The following is a 27054-nucleotide window of genomic DNA, read 5'->3' on the forward strand; positions in this document are numbered from 1 at the left end:
TATGGTGTAAGTATCCTGCATCGTAAATGCAAAATTTCTTATTCATATTCTATACTATCGTGTCTTTTTAGATGTGAAACTTCCCGTCAAGTTGGAGTCCATATCTCATGGTGATGTTAAGACCATTTCATGTGGAATGCATCATACTAGTTTCTTGAAACAGGTAGGAATGTCAATATTTTACCACAATAGATTTTTTTTTCTTAATTTTTTTTTCTGAAGTTTGGCACCATTCCTGAACAGACTTTTTCATAAATAAACAGCTCACAAATTCCCTAAAATTTGGCACCATTTCCTGAATTTTGATATATGCTTAAGAGCATGATGTGACAACAATATTGTGGGTGTTAAGTTTTGGATATTTTATGTTTGAGTCAAAGCCACGGCAGCCCAGCCGGGTTATGTGAGTGCCTCAAGCACTCAACAAGTTTACTATGTGTGTAATGTGAATACCCTATATTTGAAAACATTTGATTTAGCATAGTCAGCTAGCAAACACACATTTTTTTTTTCAATTATCTTGAATGACTAGTCTAATTTTGTCATAGATTTGGCATTTATACATATTATCCTGATTTAATGAAGAATATAATGTAATGATTCACAGTATAACCCCCAAATACATTCTTATCGGTTGTGCATGAACGTTTTCCTTCTTGTTGAATCCCTTATCTTTGATTTTACATCATTTTTCTGTAGAATGGCGTGTTGATGGTATATGGCATGGGTGTCAACAGGGTCCCGTGTGAGTCTGATGAATGGAGAGAGTCTGAACTGAGACCTAACCGGTTTTCTCTTCACGAATTCTCTTCAATTCAGTCAACTAGGTAAGGCACCTTAACACAAGGAAAATGATTTTAACCATTAACCAATAGAATTAAGAAAAAAAACAGTGTATACAAAATCAAATTGGGCCCACAACTTGTTTTAATGCATTTGCCGCAAAATGGTAGATTTGACAATTCCATTGTTCACATTTAGATAACATGATGAGCGATATGTACATTTGAAAAATGAAGATGAATTGAACGAAAATGAGCAAAAGATGGAAAATTTGAATATTTTGCAAAATTGATTTTGTATGAGATAGAATTCAAATGAGATAAATATGCGGATGCATTTTCAATGTTTACCTGACTGGCTTCTTGTGTTCCTTGAACCTTCAAGAAGTACTCTCCCCAAAAGCATAGATACTGTCCTGGAGAGGATTGTGCTGTGTTAGATCCTGTGGTCGTATTCTCTGTGTGCTATATGTAGTGTGCGAGGTGCAGCATCTTAAGTGTAGGGGATGGCAGCTAGCTATCTTGAATGACAAACTTGGAGCCTTTATCAAGTTCAACTGAAATTTGGCATTGAATGACCTGGAGTTGGGATAGAGGCTTTATCAACCCATTTGCAATTGAAAAATTCTTTCCAGGGTTAACAGAAGTCATGTCCATCAACTTATTTCACAATGGCTTTACTGACCCTGACAGTGATGTAGAAACTTGCAATTTTAGGTAGAATATGTCATTTGATCTTATTGATAATATGATATTATCAAGGCATTATGTCACACAGAGGTAACAACTTGCAAATAAGGTCTAACCAAAATGATGTTGTGCATCTTTCCACAGCCGATGTACTTATGCCGTTGAAGAGTTCACCCATGAAATCTTCATGCTTGATCACAGCAAAGCCCAGCAAGATGACTCTTCTCAAAACTTACAGCTGGTTCCTCTTGAAAAAGCCTTGATGATTGACATGTTTGAAACAAGAACATCAACCATTTGGCCATCTCCTGGTTCATATGTATTTGACCCAGAAGTCTGGGGATCAGCGAGACCTGACAAGCTATTGGAACGTGTTCCGAGTTTAGAAGAACTACCTGAAGGTGACGATGTGGCTAAACTTGATAGGCTCATAAGAGAAACAGACCGTCTACAGGGAACAGCCACAGAGAACCATTCTGATTCCGTTGGTTCTGTAAGTGAGACTTACACAGAGCCAGGAAATGTTGGCAGTGATAGTGGGTTTGGTGTCCTTGGTGATGACTACAATGAGGGTGACAGTATTCTTGACTGCAATGGCAGCCTTGATGATTATTCCCCAATGACTTACGGGGATGACTCTGCAAATGTATCTTGTAATGATCAGGGTGGTGAGGAACATGGAATTCTGCAAGTGTATGAAGATGGTGTCTCATACAGCCATGCTGATTCAGCTGAAAAATCATCCAAGACTCTTCCAGAACTTGTCCACAGTACACCAGTCAACAACCACAGGCAAGCCGGCATAGATGTTGCTTACCAAGATCCTGTTGAGAATGCCATCAGCGACCTGTCTGGTGCCATGGCTGCAATGTCAATCACCAACCATGACTGTCCGAACAAAAAAGCAGAAGATGAACCAAGGGTAGATGACGATGATCAGGAAAACCAGCAAATGCCCCCAAGGATCTTGCGACGTCTGTGCCCTGGAAAGAACACCATCTTTATCATAGAGCAGGATGAACCAACGGTATGTTTTTTTTTTTTTTTATCTGATAAAATGCATTGGATAAAGAAGTAATAACGTTGTTAAAACGTATCAGATGACCTTACGCACAACTGGTGTCCTGCTATTGTGCACAATGGTATATTTCTTTGTTGGCTGACATGGCACCTAAGAATATCTTTCAGTCATGCATGGCTTAATATAAGCTTACTATAAGCTTCATGAAACACAACCCTGCACATAACTGCTACATGTTTTCAATTGGAATTGATTTATCGTTATTTTATTTTTTTAAGAAAAAAAGAGGAATTGTTTTAATTCAGTTCATTAAAATAACCTTTGGGTCGATTGTGTTACAATATAATGTAGGTGCCATTCATAATTCTTTAAAACTATTTATTAAACGGGATCAAGAATTTAATGTGTGTAACAAGTTACGTGTTCATGCTTTAATTCTACACAACCTCCTAGCCGAACGTGTTTTCTGCTGCACTGTTTATCATTCTACCCATAGTTCGTGAAAACTGAGACACCATCTGATATGCATTCTTTTAAAGGATAGGCATGCTGCCGATGCTTAATTAGGCGTGCATACAAGATATGTCTGTGATGTCATAGTAGAAAGGAGCTGTGACCATTTCATCTGTGCAATTCTCGAAAATTTGGAGGGATTCAAATAACCTTTCCAATACAAATTCATACTGCCAACCCATTTTATAAAACAAATAATGCACAATTTAGTGATATTAGTGGTGATGCAGGCATCTGGGGTATTTGCAATAACATGCAAAAGCAGTCGGGGCAAACGTCTCATGCTTTCCCATAATTGCAAATACCCTTTAATGCTCTGCATCGCCACAACATACTCATAAATATACATTATATGTACATGTATAAAATCTATCATATATATATTACATTGCTGGTTGTTCCATTTGATTATTTTTAATGTGAAATGTGTATTCATCCCATCCCTCTCTCGCCAGGGGGAAGAGCTTCACGTATCGATGGCCCCTAGAAAGGGAATCGATACACTATCTGCTGAGCTTCTGCAGAGTTTAGCGAACACCGAGGGAGACATCACAGAAGAGACGGCCTCGTTCAGATATACAAGAGCTGTGCTCTCATCTCCTGCTTGCCTGAATGCTTCCTTTCGTCCAACAAAGTGAGAATGCTGCTTTAAAGCTGTATTTTGCATGTTTATCAACTCCTTGTAGTGTGCTAATTCATGAATTAATTCCTTATACACGGAAAGGAGGTAGGAGACAGGAATGTATGCTTTTTAATTGCAATATTTCTTCTGCCAGATAGATTTTGACGATGTGCATCATAATAAAGGTGTATGTAAAGCCCAGCTTAAGAGTATCATTTAACCTATCAATCTTACAAAGGTATAGGATTTGTTGAATCTTTGTTTAACTGATTCTCTGTGGTTATCTACATGTAGATAGCTGTTGCCTTCTCTCTTCAAAGTTTTTCTTTTTCTTTTAAAAAGGCACTATGAGAATATATCTTGAGAGCTACGTGTTAGATATCAGTAAAGTACAGACAAGATTTTAGCTTGAAATTTTCTGCCTATTCCATGCTAGGGAAGAGATGTTTTATCAAAATACATTTTCATTTTTTTTTATCTGATAAAATCCATCTTTATTTCATAACAATACAATTATTATTTCAGGGCATTGACAATGATACATCAAAAATGATCATTTTTGTTAATTAAGAGATTGTGACATGTACATTTGGAGGATTTACCAAAATAAAATATTGGTTCTAAGCAATCTGTCTTCATAGTCAAATTAACCTGTTGCCTCCGAGATTCTTTGAATCCCATAGGTTTTACACAGGGACCACCCGGTTCCCGTAAGCAATGGGTTAAATCAAGCTGAGTAATACTACTGAAATTATCCTGCTGAAATAGAGTCATTCATTTAGCTAAAGGCAAGAATTTTAGTATTTTTAGAAATTAAGTTTTCTTAACTGGGCTCTGAGGTTTACCTTGTGTCTTTAAAGTTTAAAATCTCAATTTATGTTGATTATTAAGAACATTTTCCTGCAATGTTTTTACTTATTGTTTCCAGACAAAATGAAGTTGGTGTTGATCTAACAGCAGCAAGAGAGGCTTTCAAGTTGATAGACAAGAATCACAGTCTCCTTGAAAAGGTGAATTCATAAAACTTATGGTGGACAAATCTGGGCAGTAAAGTTCAGTGACATTTGTAATAATAAAAATTAACAAGAATAATAATAATGATAATAGTAGTAGTAGTAGTTATAATAATGATAGTATTTATCTTGAGGAAATATCCACCGTCAGGTGCTCAAGGCGCTTCTTTGTTACCCTGCTATGCTTGGCTACAGAATCCACTACTCGTTGGGGAATTCCTTCTTGCCAGTTCCCATTTACCTCACCTGAGTTTAGTGCAGCACATTGTTAGTCAATTTCTCGCTGAAGTAAATTACACCATGACTAAAATTTGAACCCATGTCCCTCAGTTTCAAAGGCAATATTCATAAATTAGACCTTATAAAATTCCATATGAGATAACCCTGAATTTCAAGTGCTAAAGTTGAAAATTGGGTCAGGGATATTTAAAAAAACATCAACAAAGTGCCACATTAATGGCAATGTTCATAATGAAATAGGCCATCCATATGGCAGTTTTCTTTGAAAGAATTCCAACAAAATACCATTTTGAATATAGAGAGCCATGGTGGATTTTTTGATGGTGAATTTGAAATATTATGGGAAAATATATATAGACGGGTCAATATATGGTTTGACCCGGAACAAATTGCAACAAATGATTTTTCAACGGTATTTTGTACTTATAGTCTATTTGACCTCAGAAATAACATACTAAATATCTACCAAAATCCTCATCCAGGAAAATTGTTATTTTCAAGATGGCGTCCAAGATGGCCGCCATTCACTAAAAATTGATATAACTCACTCATTATCCACCCTAGAATCCTATTTGGGTTCATATTCCATGGTCCATGGGTAAAAGAATTCATTTATACAAGTTAGAGTGAATATTAGCACTCCAGGGTACCAGGAAAATCCAAGATGGCGCCAAAAATTGCTGCCGTAGTCTAAAAAATCCACAATTCATCTATTACTTACTTAAGTAGCTTTAATTTGGTTTCCATTCGATTGTTTTAATGATGAAGTAGTACGTCGGGACAAGTTACAAGGACAGCCAGTGGTCTGGTGTGTCCAAAAATACAAGATGGCTTCAAAAAATTGAGTTTAAAATGGCTATTAATCCTTAAAATTGATGTAGCTCATATCACATTCACTTGAGAGATATGATTTTGGTGTATAGACTATGGTTTCAATGGTCAAATAATACATTGGGACAAGTTACAAGGACAGTCAGTGGTCGGTATGTTCGAAAATCCAAGATGGCTTCCAAAATGGAGTAAGAAATGCTGTTGCTTCTAAAAAAAAACCAACATAGTTTGTTCAATATCCGGGAATATGATTTTTTTGCCTATACCATAGTTAAATGGGTCAAATAATAAATTGGGATCAGTTACAAGGACGATTGGTGGTCAAGTATGTCCAAAAGTCCACGATGGCTTAAAAAAAAGTATCAATCAGCCACGATGGTATTTAAAAATGGACATAGTTCATGTTTTATTCGTCAAGGACATATGATTTTGTTGCCTATATTATGGTTTCAAAAGACAGAAAATTAGTTACAACGACAGTCAGTGGTCCAGTATGTCGAAAATCTAAGAAAGCTTCCAAAAATCGGAGTCTAAAATGACTGTTGTTACTTTAAAAATGGACATAGTTCATTTAAAATCCACCTAGGAGATATGATTTCGGTGTCTACACTATGGTTTCATGGTTAAAATAATACGTTTGGACTGGTAACATTGATATGCAGTTGTCCAGTTTGCCTAAAACACAAGAGGGTTTTTTAAAAAGGAATCTAAAACGACTCATTATCATTCAATAGTGGTCAGAGTTCTACAATATTTATCTGCAAGAAATAATGTTGGTGTCCAAATTGTGGTATGAAGGGTCAAATAATACATTCGGACAAGTAACAAGGAATGGATTCTAAAATTTCATCAAAATGGGTGCTGCTACCAACTCATGAAGCAATATGATAACTTGTCCCCATGCATTTAATTGTAGGCACCAAGATTATTTCTAACAGGTAGATATTTTATGGAGCAGTAGTCACTTTACATGCTTAAGAACCCATTTTTGAGCCAACTTGGATTTTAAGGCAAAATGGATAGCTGCAAATCATGGTAACCAGTCCCAAAGTATTGTTTGACCCTTGAAACCCTAGTGTAGACACCAAAATAATATCCCCAAGGTGTATTTATAATGTTGTACATCCACTCCTACGTAACAGCAGTCATTTAAGACCCCCATTTTTTAAAGCCATCTTTGATTTTTGGACATACCTGACACCTTACTGTCCTTTCAACTTAACCCAATGTATTGCTTGACCATGTAAACTCTAGTATAGACAGTAAAATCATACCTCCAAGGTGTATTTATAATAAACTATGCATACTTTTAAGTAGCAACAGTCAATTTACACCCCATTTTTTTGAAGTAATCTTGGATTTGTTAACATACAGACAACTGACTGGTCTTGTAACTTACCCTAGTGTATTACTTGACCCTTTTAAATCATGATTTTAACACCAAACTCATATTCCCCAGATAGATATTAAACAAACTATGTCCTTTTATAAGTAACATCAGACATTTCTTACTCCATTTTTGGAAGCCATCTTGTAATTTTGGACATACTAGACCACTGACTGCCATTGTCTTGTCCTAATATATAATTTGACCCTTGAAACCATAGTTTAGACACAGAAATCATATCTCACAGGCGGATTTAAAATGAGCTATGCCACTTTTAAGTATCAACATCCATTTCAGAATCAGGTTTTGGAAGCCATATTGGATTTTGGTCATACCAGACCACTGACTGGCCTTAAAACCTGTCCTGATGTATTATTTTGGCCCATAAACCAGTGGTTTAGACACCAAAATCGCAGCTCCCATGCCGATATGAAATAAGCTATGTCCGCTTTAAGTAGCAGCAGTCAATTTAGAATCAATTTTTGGAAGCCAACTTAGATTTTTTGACCGACCAGGCCACTGACTGTCCTTGTAACTTGCCCTAATGTATAAATTGATCCTTGAAACTCGTGGTTTAGACACCAAAATCACATTTCCAGGCCGATATGAAATGAGCTTTGTCTGCTTTATGTATCAGCAGCATATTTTTAAGACCAATTTTCGGACGCCATCTTCGATTTTTGGACAAACCAGACCATTGACTGTCCTTTTAAAGGGGAATCCAGCCCTGGCCATAAAATGTTGTTTTGGGAAGGAGAAAAATAAATTAAAGAGAATGGTGAAAGTTTGAAAGTAATCGGACAAGCAATAAGAAAATTATAGCTGTTTTAAAATTGAGATCACTAATACTATGTAGATTTCAAATTGGCAATTGGGTAAGTAAATTATGACAAGGGGCAAGGACAACTTTCCCATAGGCCATGTACTTTATTATCAGGGATTTGTGGTTTTCTCCTAAGTACCCATTCCCCTGGGGCAGTAATCTAAATATAACCCAGGTAGTATATTGTTTTATGTCCTCATGAAAGAAAAATATAATTCAAAATAAAACTTTTGGGGGAAATGACATTTTAGCCATAATATGCACTGGAGTACATGGAAGAGTAGTCCTTGCCTTACATCACTATGACATCCCATATGCAGCCAATTTGAAGTCTCCATGGGTATAGTGATTACCAATATTTACAACTTTTAAAAATTCATAACTTTCTTGTTGTTTGTCCAATATTGTTCAAACTTCCACCTATCAACTTGTCTGATTTTTCTTTTCCTTTTAAAAACAAGTTTTTATTTGGGTTGGATTTCCCTTTAACTTATCCTAAGATATTATTTTACCCTTGAAACCAGTGGTTTAGACATCAAAATCACATATCCCAGGCCAAAATGAAATTAGCTATGTCCGCTTTAAGTATTAGCAGCCATTTCAGAATCGATTCTTAGAATCCATCGAGGATTTTTGCACATACCAGACCACTGACTTTCCTTGTAACTTGTCCCAATGTATTATTTGACCCATTTAACCATGGTATAAGACACAAAAATCATATTTCTGGACATTGAGCAAACTATGTCGGATTTTTAAAAAGTAGCAACAGCAATTTTCGACTCCATTCTTGGAAGCCATCTTGGATTTTTGAACATACTGGACCACTGACTGCTTGTAACTTGTCCCAATGTCTTATTTGACCATTGAAATCATGGTCTAGACACCAAAATCATTATGTCCCAGGCGGATATGAAATGAACTATGTCCATTTTAATTATCAACAGCCATTTTAAACTCCATTTTTGAAGCCATCTTGGATTTTTGGACACACCAGACCACTGGCTGTCCTTGTAACTTGGATCAATGTTATATTTCTGCCTTAAAACCATTGAATAAAAAACAAATTTAGATGAATTGTGGATTTTCAGCCTACGGCGGCCATTTTTGGCGCCATCTTGGATTTACCTGATACACTGGAGGGCTTATAATTCATTCTAGCCTTAATCAATTTTTGTACCCCCAGACCATGGAATATGAACCGGAATAGGATTCTAGAGTGGATAATGTGTCAGTTGTATCCATTTTCAGTGAATGGCGGCCATCTTGCACGCCATCTTGAAAATAACCACTTTCCCGGATGCGGATTTTGGTAGATTTTTAGTATGTTATTCCTGAGGTCAAATAGTACAAAATACCGTTGAAAAATCAATTGTTGCAATTTGTTCCGGGTAAGGCTATTTTTTGTCGTATATTGACCCGTCTAATTGTGAGTCCATTTTAGTTGTAGGTATTTAACAGAATTTAATGCACTTTAGTCCGGGTTATAACTGAGCAAGGTGCCACTTGGAGAAGGAGAAATTTTCATATAGTGCCTCTAGACCAGTTTTTTACGCTGAATATGAATATATGAGGTAAACAGGCTGTATCCTGAAAATTAACCTGTGAGGGCGCTTTTTTCAAAATGGCCGCCATATTTTCTGAGAATTTGAATTTTCGTACATAGATTTTGACATAAGCATTCAATTGCCATAAAATTAGTGTCATATAAAAGCCAAATAAATTCCCTACAATTTGGTACTATTTATAGGGGATAAGTGGGTCATTTGGCTGAGATTTTAAGTAGAAAACTGCATTTTTTTGTAATTTTTTCCAAAAATAAAAAATTTTACAAATACATGATTTTACACAATTCTATGAAAAATTAATCAATTACCTTGAAATGTTCCTGAAAACTTTACTGATATACTATTATTATGTGGATGAAATTCCAACTCTGAATCATTCTTTTTGGCAAATTTATACGGTATCAAACTTGAATACTTCAATTTCAGAAATGTCGCTTTTTGTATGCATTTCCATAGATTACGGTAATACGTATAACATTACATGTACGTATAATACATGTATGTATAATGTACAGTATAGTTAAAACTTAAATGATATTATCTCCGCTAGTTAATCACTTGCAGAGTTAAGAGTAGGCTTTTCTTTATCAGCTACATTAACAAAATGTTGGCACATCGAAGCCTAACATTTTCAGGGGGTGGGGGTGTCGAAGTCCTCCCCCCCCCCATTGCTTTATCAGTTGTTGTATATTGCCTATTTGTTAGAAAAATAACTGTTTTTTGGAGCACCCATTGAGGCAAAAGGCATTTCTGTTATACAGTACATCCACTTTAATTGCTTTGAAACCACTTGGCGAGGAAAGAGTAGGCTTTTTTCTACCAGCTACATCTAAAAAAGTGGCACATCGAAGCCTACCCCTCTCGGGGAGGGGGAGCGTTTGCTTAATATTGCCAATTTATTTGAAAATTCACAACATAGAGGCCAAAAAGCGTTTGTGCTTTGTTGTACACCCCATTTTATTGATTTGAGACCACTTAGAGAGGAAAGCGTATAGGGTAGAGTAGAGTTTACCAGCTACATATAAATAAGCGCTGGCTCGTCGAACCCTAGCCCTCTCAGGGGCTGTCTAAGTCAACCCCCCTCCTCTATATCATGTATATTGCATATTTTATTGGATATTTCACCATTTTGGATCACCCATTGAGGCAAAATCGCGTTTCTACTATAAAGTACAGCCAATTTTATTTTCTTGCAATGACTCGATCGGAGAAGAAAGAGTAGGCTTTGCTCTATCAGCTGTAAAGAAGTGTTGTCAAATCGAAGCCTATCCCCTTCAGAATATTCGGGGGCTGTAGAATTTACCTCACCAATTGTCGGTATTTGACTATCTATTGGACATTCACAATTTTGGATCACTCATTAAGGCAAAAGGGCGTTTCTACTATATAGTACAGCAAATTCTATTTTCTTGCAATGACTTGGAGAGGAAAGGGTAGGCTTTGCTCTATTAGCTCCATATAAAGAAGTGTTGGCAAATTGAAGCCTATCTCATTCAGGCGGCTGTAAAAGTTACCCCACTAATTTTCGGTATTTGGCTACTTGTTGAAAATACACCATTTTGGAGCCCCCATTGAAGCAAAAAGGCGTCTCTGATATATAGTTCTGCCACTTTTATTGCCTTGATACCACTTAGAGAGGAAAGAATGGACTTCGCTTTATCAGCTATAAAGATTTGCTGGCAAATAAAAGCCTATCCCCTTCTGGGGTCTGTCGAAATCACCCCCTCCCCCCTTTGCATTATTGCCTATTTGTTGGAAAATTCACAATTTTTGAGCCCCCATTGAGGTAAAAAGGCATCTCTGATATATAGTTCTGCCACTTTTACTGCCTTGAAACCAATTAAGGAGGACAGAATATGCTTTGCTCTATCAGCTACCTATAAAGAAGTGCTGGCACATTGAAGCTTACCCATCTGGGCGGCTGTCAAACCATCCCACCCCTTATGCATTATTGCCTAATTATTTGAAAATTCACAATTTGTGAGCCCCCATTGAGGCAATATGCATTTCTGCTGTATAAACACCCGATTTCATTTTCTTGAAACCATTTGGAGAGGAAGAGTTTGGAGAGTATAGATTCCCCTCTTTCAGCTATATATGTCGAATTGCTGCCATATCGAAGCCTGACCCACTTCAGGGGACTATAGATGTTACCCCACCTTTTTTTACGATTTTTTGCCAATTCATTGGAAAACTCGCCATTTTGGAGCCCCCATTGAGGCAAAAAATGTGTTTCTGGTATATAGTAGAGCCACTTCTTTATATATAGCTGATAGAGGATAGAGCCTACTCTTTCCTGTCCAAGTAGTTTCAAGGCGGTAATAGTGGCAGAACTATATATCAGAACCGCCTTTTTGCCTCAATGGGGGCTCCAAAATTGTGAATTTTCAAATAAGTAAACAATAATGAAAAAGGGGCGGGGTGATTTCAACAGCCCTCTCATGGGGATATGCTTTTATTTTCGAGCATGTCTTTATATGTAGTTGTTTAAAGCAAAGCCTTTATTCTTTTCTCTCCAAATGGTTTCAAGGGTGAAAAAAGGCAGAACTATATATCAGAAATGCCTTTTTGCCTCAATGGGGGCTCCAAAATGGTGAATTTCAAGAGGGGGGGGGGGAGCAATTTCGACAGTCCCCTGAAGGGAGCAGGCTTTTATTTGCCGGCACTTCTTTATATATATGTGCCTGATAAGGCAAAACCTATTCTTTCCTCCCTAAGTGGTTTCAAGGCAGTAAAAGTGGTAGAACTATATATCAGAACTCTTTTTTGCATAAATGGGGGCTCCAAAATGGTGAATTTTCCAATAAATAGGTGATAATGAAAAAGGGATTGGGTGATTTCAACAGCCACCCGGAGGGGGTAGGCTTTTATTTGCCAGCACTTCTTCATATTTGGCTGATAAAACAAAGCCTACTCTTTCCTATCCAAGTCATTGCAAGAAAATAAAATTGGCTATACTATATAGTAGAAATGCCCTTTTGCCTCAATGGGTGATTTAAAATGGTGTAATTTCCAATACACAGGCAATAAACATAATATAGAGGGGGAGAGGTTGACTAAGACAGCCCCTGAGAGGGCTAGGTTTCGATGTGCAAGCGCTTCTTAATGTGCAGCTGATATACAAAAGCCCATGCTTTCCTCTCCAAGTAATAGCAAGAAAATAAAATTGGCTGTATGATATATAGTAGAAATGCCCTTATGCCTCAATCATGTCAATGGATGATCCAAAATGGTGAAATTGCCAATAAATAGGCAATATACATGATATAGAGGAGGGGGTGAGCCGGTGGGGTGACTTAGACAGCACCTGAGAGGGCTAGCGTTCGATGTGCTGCGCTTATTTATGTAGCTGGTAGAACGAACTCTACTCTTTAAAATCAATAAAATAAATAATACAGCATAAACGCTTTTTTGCCTCAATGTTGGGTCCAAAATGGTGAATTTCCAAATAAATTAGCAATAAGCAAAAGGGGAGGGGTGACTTCCACAGCCCCCCCCCCCCCCCCCGAGAGGGGTAGGCCTAGGCTTTGATGTGCTACTTCTTTTGATGTAGCTGGTAGAACAAAGCCTACTCTTTTCCTCTCCAAGTGGTTTTAAAGTAATTAAAGTGAATGTACTGTATAACAGAAATGCCTTTTGCCTCAATGGGTGCTCCTAAAAACAGTTATTTTTCTAACAAATAGGCAATATACAACATTATGATATAGCAACGGGGGGGGGGGGGGGGGGGGGGGGGGGAGGACTTCGACACCCCCACCCCCTGAAAATGTTAGGCTTCGATGTGCCAACATATAGGTCCATGGTTTGATGTAGCTGATAGAGAAAAGCCTACTCTTAACTCTGCAAGTGATTAACTATCGGATATAAGTTTTAACTATACATTATACATACATGTATTATACGTACATGTAATGTTATTCGTATTAATCTATGGAAATGCATACAAAAAGCGACATTTCTGAAATTGAAGTATTCAAGTTTGATACCGTATAAATTTGCTAAAAAGAATGATTCAGAGTTGGAATTTCATCCACATAATAATAGTATATCAATAAAGTTTTCAGGAACATTTCAAGGTAATTGATTAATTTTTCATAAAATTATGTAAAATCATGTATTTGTAAAATTTTTAATTTTTGGGAAAAAATTACAAAAAATGCAGTTTTCTACTTAAAATCTCAGCCAAATGACCTACTTATCCCCTATAAATAGTACCAAATTGTAGGGAATTTATTTGGCTTTCATATGAATCTAATTTTATGGCAATTGAATGCTTATGTCAAAATCTATGTATGAAAATTCAAATTCTCGGAAAATATGGCGGCCATTTTGAAAAAAGCGCCCTCACAGGTTAATTTTCAGGATACAGCCTGTTTACCTCATATATTCATATTCAGCGTAAAAAACTGGTCTAGAGGCACTATATGAAAATTTCTCCTTCTCCAAGTGGCACCTTGCTCAGTTATAACCCGGACTACTTAGGTTATGTTAAGTTATCATCCTACTTATCCTAGACATCGTTTCATTGTTTTCAAAGGCTTTTCATCATAGGACACTGTGCTGCATCTTTCATTATAAATCCTGCTTAGTCTCTTCTCTTGCTAATCATCCAAGTTCAGCATAGACAGTGTGATGGGGAATGCAAGAACATTACTGTATAAAGACACTAAGTAGGATTGGTGCTATAAGAAGCAGCACAAACTTTTGTTATGATGTCTTACATTCGAATGCTGAATGAATTTGTTATAGGGATTAGAATCTATACTTCTTTTATCTTTCTTCAGTGTTTTTAATTAGAGATAATATAAGAACAATTTATCAAGAAAATGTAGGTGTTTCTAACAGCCTATGGGAAGAAAGTAGATGAATTCAGCAAATTGCATTGATATCAAAATCTTGCTGTATTTTTTAATTTCTTTATTGATAATAAGGTATTTTAGTCTGACAACGTAAGACTTGCTCTTCTAAAACACATATTTAAAAAGAGAAATCTTGTAAAATATACTTGATAGGTGCCTACCCTATTGTTTGTCACTCAAAAAGTACTGTTTTGATATATTCATAAATGATTTATGTCATAATACCAGAAAGTTAAATTTTGAAAATCATTTACATATATTTACCTTCCAAACACGTAGCTCTCCAAATCGATTCCTGATGAGTTCTGTAAAAGCCTCCCGAAGCCACAGCACCATAAGGAAGTTCTTCGATTCATCTTGATTCTAATGGAATGCCCCATTTTCAGACAGCATCGCTATCCCTGGGGGCGCCGTCTCTTAGCTGCTATGGGCAGGTTCATGATATCTCTTCGTGATGCATCTGGATGTGAAATTCTCGGTAAATATCATTTGAAATTGATCGAGTTTGATTTGATAAAGTTCATGTGTTTGCCAACCCTTTGTAATATTATCCACAGAAAAGGATATTAACTACCCAAACTGATAAAAATACAGAGATGTTTATTTTGGAAAGGTTGTTTTATCAGAGCAAAAACTATTCTTTTTCAAGCTTTGCTAGGTACATCATTTCCCGTTTTTTTTATGCAGAATGAATGTTTATTGATAACGTTTTCATGCCATTTGGAAATCTGCTGAACACATTTTCAATTTCACGTCTTTCAGCTTGTTGGTGGAAGTCCACACCGGCGTCATTTCGTCATGCTGTCAAGGCTTACCGAAAAGCACTGACATTCTTGATTCAGAAACGGACTAGGGTCGAAGAAGAACCCCAAACTTTCCTGACCTATCTGAAAGTCCTAGACTTCTTGAATAAGGTAAGATTTATATGAGATCTGTTGTGATACATCAATATAGTCATCATGGTGGTTTTTCCAACAAGGAATCTCTTCACATGCATTCCACACTGGTCACTCCATTTTGTCTATTGTATGGTCTTGCCTTCTGCATACATGTCTCTGATTGACAAACTTTGTAATTGATACTTGTTTATAAAATGTAGATTTGAAGCAGGAGCATCCATAGTTCTTGTACATTATACAAGGCACTTTGTTCATTGTATTCAGAGGGAATTCCACTCCGTATCTTTCTCTGCAACTTTCTCTGCAGATTTTGTTCTTGCCCATTTTTGGGCGATACTGAAATGGGAGGGTTAGTGAGCAAAAAGACCCTATTCATACGTCTATATGTGTCAAATCAACAAAATTTGATAAACATTCAATAAATATATGAATGGATGAAAAGAGGAATAAATGACTGAAATGTTAATGAGTAAAGGAATGAATATATGTATGAATAAATAAATATCAGAAATAGATGCATGAATATTTAGATGAATGATTATTAAAGCGGTATTCATTTCGCCATCGTTCATCTAACTGTACTGTATTAAAAATTTTCCCTTAGGTCAATCTACAGCATAATATTCTTTCCATAAAGACATTTTACATCCCAAAGATTGACCAAGTTGAGTTTAAGCCAGGAGAAAGAACATATGGCCGAAAACACCCACTATCAGTAAGTTATAGCGATTATTTAATTTGATAGTGCCTTATAATAGTGCCTTTTTGTGTTTGTCATCAATGCACATGACAGCCCAACTCATACTCGCTTCAACAGTAGATGGTAAGATTATGCTGAATATGACATCTGTCCTGTTGATTAAACAAAACCCATAAAAATACTTTATTTAAAACATTTATATTATTATTTTAGGAGAGATTTACAGAATGAAGAAATAATGATTTTTTATAGGGTGAGAAGATTGCAGTTTATTGAGCACAAATTAACTTCAACATTGATTATGTTTTAATATTTTGTAAAATTGTGGCCACTGCAGAGGTTTAATCCATTTAAAATTGATGATATAAATTTTATTGGATACAAAAGATTGGCCAGAAGAAATATTCATTTATTATTTACCATTGAACCTGTTTTACCTTTAAAATTCTTATTTTTTAAAAATTTCCTTCAACTAGAATTTTTTTCGCACTGTTTTCACTATTGATAAAAGATTAAATAAAAATTTCTTAATATATGATGTTATAATAAAAAAATAATTTTGTTTGTTGCAGGAATTTAGGTGGCAGACATATCCATTTCTCATTAATCTGGAGTTGAAAACATCTATTTTCATCACCAACAACCTTGCTGAGAGACAGGTAATTATAATTTTCAACGCTGTTTGCCAGATAGATTTAGACGACATGCATCATAATCTTGAATTCATGTAAAGCCCTGTCTCAATTTATAAAGACAATATTTCAACTTTTAGAGACTATACGAGAATGGAGTATCGCCATTGGTCTTATGACATGCTTATATTCCACGCTCATGCAAAAACACAAGTCAGAGAAAGGCTTGTTCATATGTTTCATCACTTTTTTATTAGTAGATTCATAACCTTGATAAGTACCTGTGACTTTCTATATTAAAAGGGATTTACAAGGTCTTAAATATCATGTATGAATTAAACAAAATGATAGGATTTCAGCATAAAAAGCTTCCAAACACTGATGTATCCAACAGTTTGAAGGAACAGGAAAGCGGAAACTCACAAGAACTAAAGTCAGTGTGTAGACCTATAACACATTAGAGCGTTGTGGCCCAGTGGATTAGTCTTCTGACTTTGAAACAGAGGGTCATGGGTTCAAATCCCAGCCATGGCATAATTTCCTTCAGCAAGGAATTCATCCACGTTGTGCTGCACTCAACCCAGGTGAGATGAATGGGTACCTGGCAGGAATTTATTCCTTGAAATGCCACCGCGCTGTAAAAAGCTGCGGGGCTAAAGCCAGGGTAATAATTTTCAAGTCCTTTGGAAGCGCATAGGGACGTTATGACATGATGTGATATGCGCTATACATGAACTGCATTATTATTATTATAGTTTTTGTTGCTCTTTTGCTAGAGGCTCATAAGATCAAGTTAAACTATTTTGCTGTGTAGCTCTTTGCACATACATTTAAAGTATGCATGTTCCTTATGTGGATAAATAAACCATTCAGTATAATGTGAATCAATGTATTCACTGTTTGTAAGGACAAAAAAAAGTTCTTCCCAAAATACATTGTTGAAAAAACTCCTTTTTTCTTAAACCTAACAAGACTGGGGTAGCTTGAAGGCTGGAAAGACCGGAGGCTCCCTGCCCCTAAGGTCTCGGCTGTTGATTGTGCCATTGAATTATAATCCCCCTCCCAGTATTCTTGGATGCTTTAATGATTTTGCAGCAGTTGACAATTACATTTTCATATTCAAGTTTTATTACACAAATAAATTTGTCTTTAAATCATCATCGCATTATATATTTTTCCAATTTTTCTTTTCTTGCCATGTTTTTACAATACAAAATGTTCCTGTTCCTTAATCAAGCTGGGATGGATAGAATACAATCTCTGAACTGTTTATATGCACAGTGTACATTTGGCCCCCTCTAAACTAATGTGCATAATCCTCTAGAGTTTGAATTGGCATTGTTATGTTGATAGCTGTTATTACTATTCATCACTATTATTATTGTGATTTTTCTTTTTTTTCAAAATAATGGTTTCTTCCAGAACACCATGGTAGGTTTCTTTGAAAGGAACTTTTGGGCATACTTCGATTGGCTACGTGGTTTGGGTCCGCCGCCCAGCCCCTCTATGGTCAGTCTTACCATTACAGTGGACCGGAAAGACATCTTTGGGAAGAGTGTGCAGGACCAGCTAGCTGAGATGTTGAACTTCCCGATGTCTTTACTTCGACGGCCTCTCAAAGTTGTCTTCGTGGGAGAAGCTGGGGTTGACTTTGGCGCACTGAGTATGGTACGTCCTCATGGATTCAAAACTTACATTCCACATATAGATGTGTAACTAGATTAAGTGGATTAGTTATTGCCACAACTTATTTCATCATAATGGAGACACATCATTTACACATGTATGAAAAAAAATAAATTATGATTTCATGTAATAACATAATCAAATGGAAATAATAATAACGCAGTTCTTGTATAGCGCATATCACATTATGTCATAACGTCCCTATGCGCTTCCAAAGGACTTGAATATTATTACCCCGGCTTTAGCCCCGCAGCCTTTTATAGCGCGGTGGCATTTCGAGGAATAAATTCCTGCCAGGTACCCATTCACCTCACCTGGGTTGAGTGCAGCACAATGTGGATGAATTTCTTGCTGAAGGAAATTACGCCATGGCTGGGATTTGAACCCATGACCCTCTGTTTCAAAGTCGGAAGACTAATCCACTGGCCCACCTTATAAATATTCATGACGATGTGCATATAATTGTTTTCACAAAATATTGATAAACTTTAAATTTCGATATCTTTGTTATTTGTTATCCGATTTTGATGAAATATTCAGCATTTTTGCTCTGTGAATTTTATTCTAAAATAGATATAAGTATTTTCAGCCAAGACCATTCCTTTAACAAGAATTTTTTTCATTCAATTTAAACAGGAATTTTTTCGGCTTGCTTTCAAAGAACTTCTGGATCCAGATGAGGAGGACTTTGCATTTGTCCGATATATAGACACCCTTGAAAAAACCAACTCTTTTGTTTGGTTTCGGAAGGTATTTAATTTTTCTTTGTAATTGCTTATTTGTCAAGAGAATTTGAATAAATGAAACAAAATTTATAAATTTATTTTCGAGTTGATTTTCACTTCCCTCAATACTGCTTTTAGGTAGATCATGATACTATTTTGTTTTTGGATAAAATCTTTAATTTCTCTACATATGCCAATTTCTCTTGCAAAAAATTTCAAATTAATGTCATAGGTGATATTTTGATAAGCTTGTTATATGATGCATATTATTAATATTTTGTGTAGCAGTATATTTATTTTCAACATAAATCATTATGAATACACTGTAGTTGAAATGTTTTTCTTGGACAGTCAAACACTAGTTGCTGATTTATTGAAAAGTGAAACTGCAATTTGTTTATGTACATTTTTTATAAGATGTTATGACTACTTTGAATATATTTTTCTTTGCTTTACCATTTACATATGATCACGTGTATTTGTTATTTGTATCATGTTGTTGGGAATAGAAAAATATTACATTTAGTGACAATGCTTTCTCATATTTTTCATTAAAAGATGCAAGTGACAATACTAATTTTGCAGCTTTATGGGTTCAAGGAAGTGACATAGTACACAATCTATGCATACATTTTCATGTATAGATTCAATGAAATTACTTTTGTTCTTTACCAATCAGGAATGCGGGAACTCCAAACTAGCAAAGATATGTGGTCTCCTCTTTGGACTTTCATTGTACAACAAGGCAATTGTACCATTACCTTTTCCACAACTGCTCTATGCCAAGCTTCTAGGAAAAGGGTATGTTACTGTATAACAACAAAACCATCAACAAAAAGGGCATGATGAATATACCCTGAAATATACATAAATATACCCTGTCAAGCATGCAGACAGGGTATATTTATTTTTATTGATATATTTACATTATATGTATGTTTTATTTTGATGTATTCATAGTTTGTATTTTTTGTTTCAATGCACTTTCTGTTAAGAGTCTGAGGACAATTTTTGTGTTTTTAATCTTTGAACACAACAATAAAATTGAATTGATTTAATTGATTGAATTGATTTATTTTTTTATTGATTGATTTTGATGAATATAAACAAAACATCTAGTTCCATCATGCGATCACATGTTAACCCTGCAACACACATATTATTGCTGGGATGTTGAAATCTTGTGTCTTAAAGACTAAAAAAAAAGATAATACCCTTATCTCAAAATAGGCTTGATTTTAGAGTTATGATATTAAAGTAACAACCTTCTTTTGCCTTGAAATAGTTCTTGACAGGAATCAGGAGACTGTGCTCGGACAATTTTGAGGTTGCCATCATTGCCATTACTTCTAACAAAAAAAGCTTTATCTGAGCTACATTTTTTTTTTAACTTTAAGATATGAGGTTTTAACAGTCAAGCATACATTCTTACCTGTATAAATGGTTGCATCAGTACGTGGGATTTTGTTCTATGAAAAAAAATATTTTTCCTATTGATTCCTATTTATTTTGGTTATCACCGAATATGGTGGCAAAATCCACACTGAATCATATAGTCCATAAAAAGAATAACAACTAAAGCAAGATGAGAAGGTATGTGAGGAAGCACCTACAGTGTACTGTTTGTAGTCCCACCGTATGTGACGTATGGTTTCGTTAAGCGTAATCTTCTCCTAGATTGTCAGACATGCCAAGTCTCACGCATTATGCATGAGACTCCTGCATTTTGGACTCTTGCTCATCCTCTCCAATATCTTTCTCACACATATGTCACAGCCTATACGCAATGCCTGGTGATCTCATGCCGAAGCACAGATAATCTTACGCAGGACTTGTCTTTGAACTTGACTTCTCTGGATTGTAGGCTATGAGAACCCCTTGCATGTTTGCATTGGAACTCCACAGATCTATCAAGACTCTTTAAGCTAACAGTGACTGTGAAACTACTATCCTTCTTTTGCATTCTCTTACATGTTAACATATATTTCAATATTTTTTCTATCCTAACTTTTTGAGGGGTACACATTTTACAAGCTTTGCTTTTCAGTGGACCCCTCCATTCTCATGATATATGATTATATTGATTTAATTATATTTAATTATATTGATTTGATTATATTTAATTATATTGATTATATTGATTTAAATTTGACATGCATGTTAATTTATATTTGAATCACTTATTGAATATGTATATCATTTATTCAATGTTGAATTTTGTTCATGCTTTTATTTAAATTGAATTGATTTATCATGTAATTATTTGTATTATGTTGAAGAATGAAAAAATAAATTGAATTGAATTGAATTTAATCCCAATCATTTCAAGTGATATTTTGTTTATATATCTTAATGTACAAGAAAGACCATTATGTGTTAAATATTCAATATGATATATGCTGTAGGTCTGGATAGAATGGATAATTGGGGGAAATGAAGCAGATTCTGGTGGGTCTGTATGGTTGGATTGTGATGTGGCCATGCTGCATTTACCTTATGTGAATATTCACGTGTATGTTTGTATGTATATGTCTGTATGGCGGTCTACTTAGGATTAATTGTTTTAAGCCCTCATTGAATGTATCAATTCATGGCCTTTCAAGTACCAATATTATTTTTGATCCATTTGTCTGTATGTGGATCCTGTAGTAATAATAGTTCATCTAATGGAAGAGAATAAACTGTTTTTATTTTCTCTTTTGATGACCCATAGCCCAAAGACTGAGATGGAGGAATTGGCAGAGCTGGACAAGAAATTTGCCAAACAAATGTGCAAATTGCAGAGTGGAACTGAACAGTATGTGAAGGAAAGTTGCTTTGGTATGGAGATTGAATTGGAGGATGGCACGAGCGTTGACGTCACAAAAGAAAATGTGTAAGAAAAATTGCCCCCCCAAATCTTTATTAAAAATGTCGTGGGAAATCCAAACTTGGTCACAGGATGTGTGAGAGAGGAGAATGGTTAAAACAAAACCCAGAATGATGGCAGTTGAATGAAATCAGACAATTTATAAAAAATGAGGCCACTATTATTGTGTTAATTTTCAATGAGCAATTTGTAAAGTAAATTATGACAATTGGTACGGACATTGGCTGTTTAATTATCAGGGATATGTGTTTTTTGTGTGTTTTTTTGTAAATACCTAAAATCAAAATATAACACAGATAGCATAATTGGTTTATGTCTTCATAAAATGGAGAATATCATTTGAAAGTAAACCTTCTAGCCATTTTTGTATTAGTGTAAATGGGAGAGTAGTCCTTCTCCTACATCACACTCACAAATGCCCATGAGTGTAGTAACTCGTGTTGTAGTAATAACTTTTTAAAATTCATAGCTTTCTTATTTTTTATCTCAATATTTCCACTGTCATGTCAACTTTTCTTTGTGCTATTAGACATCGCTACGTGGACAAAAAGATCAAAGACTATTTGGTTCCGTCACAATTTGCAGCATTCCAGAGAGGCTTCCATAAAGTCTTTCATCCAACTGCCTGTGAAATGTTCAGACCAATTGAGCTGGAAACACTTGTCCTGGGAGAGAAACATTTCGATTGGAAAGCACTGGAGCAGGTGAATTCAAAAAGCAATACTCTAATTCTTTTGTGAACTTTGTTAAATGTGTGGCTTTGTAGCGGGAGTGATGGTGCAAGGAATATGAAACTACTTTGTCAGCTGAAATGAAATTGAATGCATATTATTATCTCACATTAACGATTTTGAATATATCTGCTGTTTGTTTGAGCAAATTTGATAAATTATAAAGAAATTGCTTAAGTATTTTTTTTTTAATATCTGTCTTTGCATTGGTGTTTTTTATTTCACTTCCAAAACCAGTATACAGATAAATCCAAAAGGAATTTCTCTTTGCTCGGACATACAACCGAAGTGCTATGTATGATATCGCAGAGCTCATAAAGTATGGAAGTATCTGAGCTTTTTACTATTAATATTACCATTAAACTGCTTTCCTCTTGGACCAAAACTCTAAACTCGCCAGAATTCATTGGAGCTAGAATCTCATAAATATTTTTTTTGTTATACATGCAGAGTGATATGAGGCTACTTTGAACAGGAGATATTTGTCAATTGTCATTGCCCTCTGTTGATCCATTAAGATTTGCACATGTGTTGATTTTTTTCCCTTTAATACGAGCTATAATCATATTTTGATTTTGGCTCTTGGAAGGATATTGCCATTGATCTTAATTTAATTATGGACCTATTAGAGATGGGCATTCAACGCTATCATTTCTTTGATCAAACGAGATCCGCTGCCTATAGTGATTATGTATATCTTAATGAGAACAAGAACATACCGGTGTTTTGACAATAGCGATTACCAGGGCGTAGCTGATTATTTATGAAGGGACAGCTTTCCTGGTTTTGGTTTTGTTAGCTGATGCCTTGTGTTAGAAAATGCTTTTCAATCAACATGGTTGATATTTGGAGCAACAAAATTGAGAAGCAGACGATTTTGGGACATAAAATATGTTATTTATTTGATTCACATACTTCCGCATGCACATAATGACCTCATTAACATTAAGAGATAAAAGCTCTTACAAAGTGAGCCATGTACATGTATCTCTGGAATATTAGGAGGGAAATTGGAAAAATAGGATTATGAATAATAGACAATCACAATACTGCCTCTGTCTTAGAATATGCATACATTTTCTCAAATAAAACACATGGAACCAAAAAGGTAAACCAGAACTGCACATCGACTTTCCAGGATATAAGTGATTTATCACCTTCTGCGCATACAGTTTGTCAATGTTTATACATGAATTACCCATTTGACGGCGGACATGGTAGGAACAAAGTAGCTGTAAAATATCAGGAAGATATTATTCAGAGGACAATGACAGTCGCATATCAGTGAGGTCATTAAATAACCGATGAATGTCTATCATACATGTAGGTCCATACAATTGATTCATGCAAATATTCAGTACAATGTTCAGTAGATTTTAATATCTCTTTTTGTTGTGCAAAATGAAAGAAATATATTACAGTGAAACACTGAGTATTCTATTAAGTCCTATCTCATTGCTATACTGTATACTTATTCTTACTTTGTATCAACAGTCGACAAAGTATACATTGCCATACACATCTTCTCACCCAACCATTACAATGTTTTGGACAGTGTTCCATGATCTAGAAGATGGCTGGAAAAGGAAGTTTCTTGGTAAGTAAAACAAAGTAGCCATCCACTAAAATACTCTAGTTGTATCAAGGTGGAATAAATAGTGTTATTTTGCTGATGGGCATAGCCCCCCATATACATGTATATATATATATATATATATACAGTGCGTCCCACAAAAAACGAAACCAAGATTTATCGATGATTTATCATAACTTAATCATAAATACGATAGACAAACGACCTACCATTGTAAAGCTTAGAGTCTCCTCTTTCATCTGAAATTACTTAGATTATTTCTCATTCACGCATGAGTGAGCAAAAACAATTTGAAGAGGGGATACCAAAGAGTTATTTGGCGGGCTGTATCTGGGTTTAAAAAAGAAAACCATATTTTTAAAAGTTCAATATCTGCTCTTTAATTTGATACCTCAATTACAGAAAATGGTCAAGAAATAACAAAGTTCTGGTTATTTGAAATAAGGCTTGAATTTCAATAATTTCCTAAAATGAAGAGGTTCTACAGGCTAGCGTTCAAACTCACTTGACACTCCGTTTTGTTGACGATCATCCATGCATTAAGTCTTTTGTTAACCGTGCGATAGCTTCTGTGGGAAACCAGTGAAAACACGTTTATTTAATGAAATTATGGAAATACAAGCATTGTTTCGAGGGAACATAACTTTTTTACTTCTTGACCATTTTTTGTGATTAAGGTATCAAATAAAAGAGCAGATATTGAACTTTTTAGGCATGTGATTTTCCTTTTGAAATTCATATACCCCCCGCCAAATGGGTTTTTGGTATCCTTTCTTCAAATTGTTTTTGCTCACTCATGCGTGAATGAGGAATAATCTAAGTAATATCAGATAAAAGAGGAGATTCTAAGCTTTACAATGGTCACTTGTCTATTGTATTTGTGATTAAGTTATGATAAATCATCGCTTAATCTCGGTTTCTTTTTTTCTGGGACGCACTGTATATAGATGAATGAATAAAATAAATAAGAATAAATAAAAATAATAGAAATAATAATGATTGTGTAAATGGGGAATCCATTTTTATTTGTGGCATAAAATGGTCATCTGAAATCATTATTGTTAAAATGTTAGTGGGGTTGATGAGAAAATCTACAGCTTTCAAGACTATCTTGATGTAGCAAACTGCCCGATATTCAGAAGCGTCACATAGGAAGATAGCATGTATGTTTGGATCACTAAGGAAGAGATTTTACTATAAAAAAAAACAATAGAGGATTATTGCTTTATATTACATAGTTTTTAATGATTCTTATTTCAGTGATAGGTCAAAACGCCATCACATGACCAGAGCTGCAAGGATCACATGGGTTTTGACATCACCTTAGTGTAAAGAATGGTGTTATATTCTCTGTGATGATGTTGCTCATTGCTTATGATGTACATAATCAGGTAGTTGTAAAAATATATACATATCATACTATAATTTACCGAACAAAATCACACCTAATATATATAAAATAAAAACTCCAGATATAGGCCTATTCATGTTAATTTGCACTTTATTTTTTCATATACTTATATTTGCATTATGTACAGTATATATATTTTGAATACCAACATTTAATTATGAATTCATGTAAAAAAAATCAGAACAGCTTAAGTTAAACCTCGCGTTAGCATATTCCCTCCTCATTGCTTTACTATGAATTTTGTTATGAATTGAATTGTTATAATCTGTGTGCATATTATCTCTTGCTTTATGTTTTTTATGTATATTCATTTTATGTTGCCCTGTATACTGTTCGTCCAGAAGAGATAACCTGGGCTTTTTCCCTTTTTATCAATAAATGGTGATTTATAGAAAAAAGAAAAAAATGCTAGTCTGCATGTGTAGATTACATCAGCGCTTCTCAAACAGTGTGGGCCGCGAAGCTCTCCCAGGTGGGCCACGAGAAGCTCCAGAGGAAGAAAAAAATGGGAGAAAAAGTATCATGACTATAGCATGTTTGACAGACCTGGACCTGTCCGACAGCCCGAATATGTTATGTTTGATCGATCTATGTGGGTCAAACAAAGCTAAAGCATGCTTTATGCATGTTGCAATATGCATACACAGTATGATGGTTTCGATCTAACTTAGATGTGAACCTCATCATGTATGCATATCAGGGGCCGCGGAACGGTTTTCAAAGTGGGGGGGCTGACCATGCAAAAAATCACAATCATATGGTCATTTTTACGTTTTTGTACACGGTTTTGGAAAAAAGTGGGGGGGGGGGGGGGGGCTGAAGCCCCCCCAGCCCCCACGCTTTCGCGGCCCCTGCATATTGTGTATAGCATTTAGTTAATTGTCGCCCATTAACCGGACCTTTGCGAATGCAGTTAGTTTTTGAAGTGTTTGTTTCAAACGTGCTTCAGGGCTTTGTGTTCAAATTTCACGAAAACATACTTTCATCAAAATTGACCTTTTTTAAAAAAGCGATTTAAAAAGGGTGAGGGAGGAAACAAATTGTAAATTGTAACTGTAAGAAAATATGACCCTGAATACATTAAATTTGGATTCATCATGGCTGGCAGTGATGCAAAACCATATGCAATGTGTGTCGAATGTTGAAGGTATTCAGTATTTTTGTTATTATGTTGTCATGGTTGTATATGTTTGGAGGAGGGGCTCAAAGGCAGGGCTACTGAAAGTTAAACGCACAAATATGTTCATTATAATCATTGTCTATCTTTGAGTCAAGACAAGTATAGTCATATCGCTTTCTTAAAATTTTGGTAGGTGGGCCTCAAAAAAAATTTGAGAGTCAAAGTGGTCCTTGAGTAAAAAAAGGTTGAGAAGCGCTGGATTACATGATGCTTGCTCGGTTCTTTCGATTATGACATAGCTGGATCAGAGCTGCAGCAAGCAGTTTGACTTTCTCATA

The 27054-nt window shown here is 35.4% G+C and overlaps 1 protein-coding gene across 1 annotated transcript in view; it reads left to right on the top strand.

Moving 5' to 3' along the window:
* LOC129278672 (probable E3 ubiquitin-protein ligase HERC4) overlaps positions 1–27054 on the top strand; it is a 36424-nt gene that overhangs the window by 4194 nt on the left and 5176 nt on the right. The window contains exons 4-18 of the mRNA XM_064111357.1: positions 72–163; positions 700–827; positions 1617–2499; positions 3462–3640; positions 4557–4638; positions 14629–14827; positions 15112–15263; positions 15853–15963; positions 16521–16607; positions 18003–18248; positions 18903–19016; positions 19671–19792; positions 21705–21866; positions 22390–22564; positions 24086–24188. Coding sequence (XP_063967427.1) covers positions 137–163; positions 700–827; positions 1617–2499; positions 3462–3640; positions 4557–4638; positions 14629–14827; positions 15112–15263; positions 15853–15963; positions 16521–16607; positions 18003–18248; positions 18903–19016; positions 19671–19792; positions 21705–21866; positions 22390–22564; positions 24086–24188 — 2770 coding nt within the window. The 5' untranslated portion in view covers positions 72–136. The remainder of the gene's footprint in view (positions 1–71; positions 164–699; positions 828–1616; positions 2500–3461; positions 3641–4556; positions 4639–14628; positions 14828–15111; positions 15264–15852; positions 15964–16520; positions 16608–18002; positions 18249–18902; positions 19017–19670; positions 19793–21704; positions 21867–22389; positions 22565–24085; positions 24189–27054) is intronic.

The sequence above is a fragment of the Lytechinus pictus genome, chromosome 16, assembly GCF_037042905.1.
Source record: "Lytechinus pictus isolate F3 Inbred chromosome 16, Lp3.0, whole genome shotgun sequence".
NCBI classification, from domain to species: domain Eukaryota; kingdom Metazoa; phylum Echinodermata; class Echinoidea; order Temnopleuroida; family Toxopneustidae; genus Lytechinus; species Lytechinus pictus.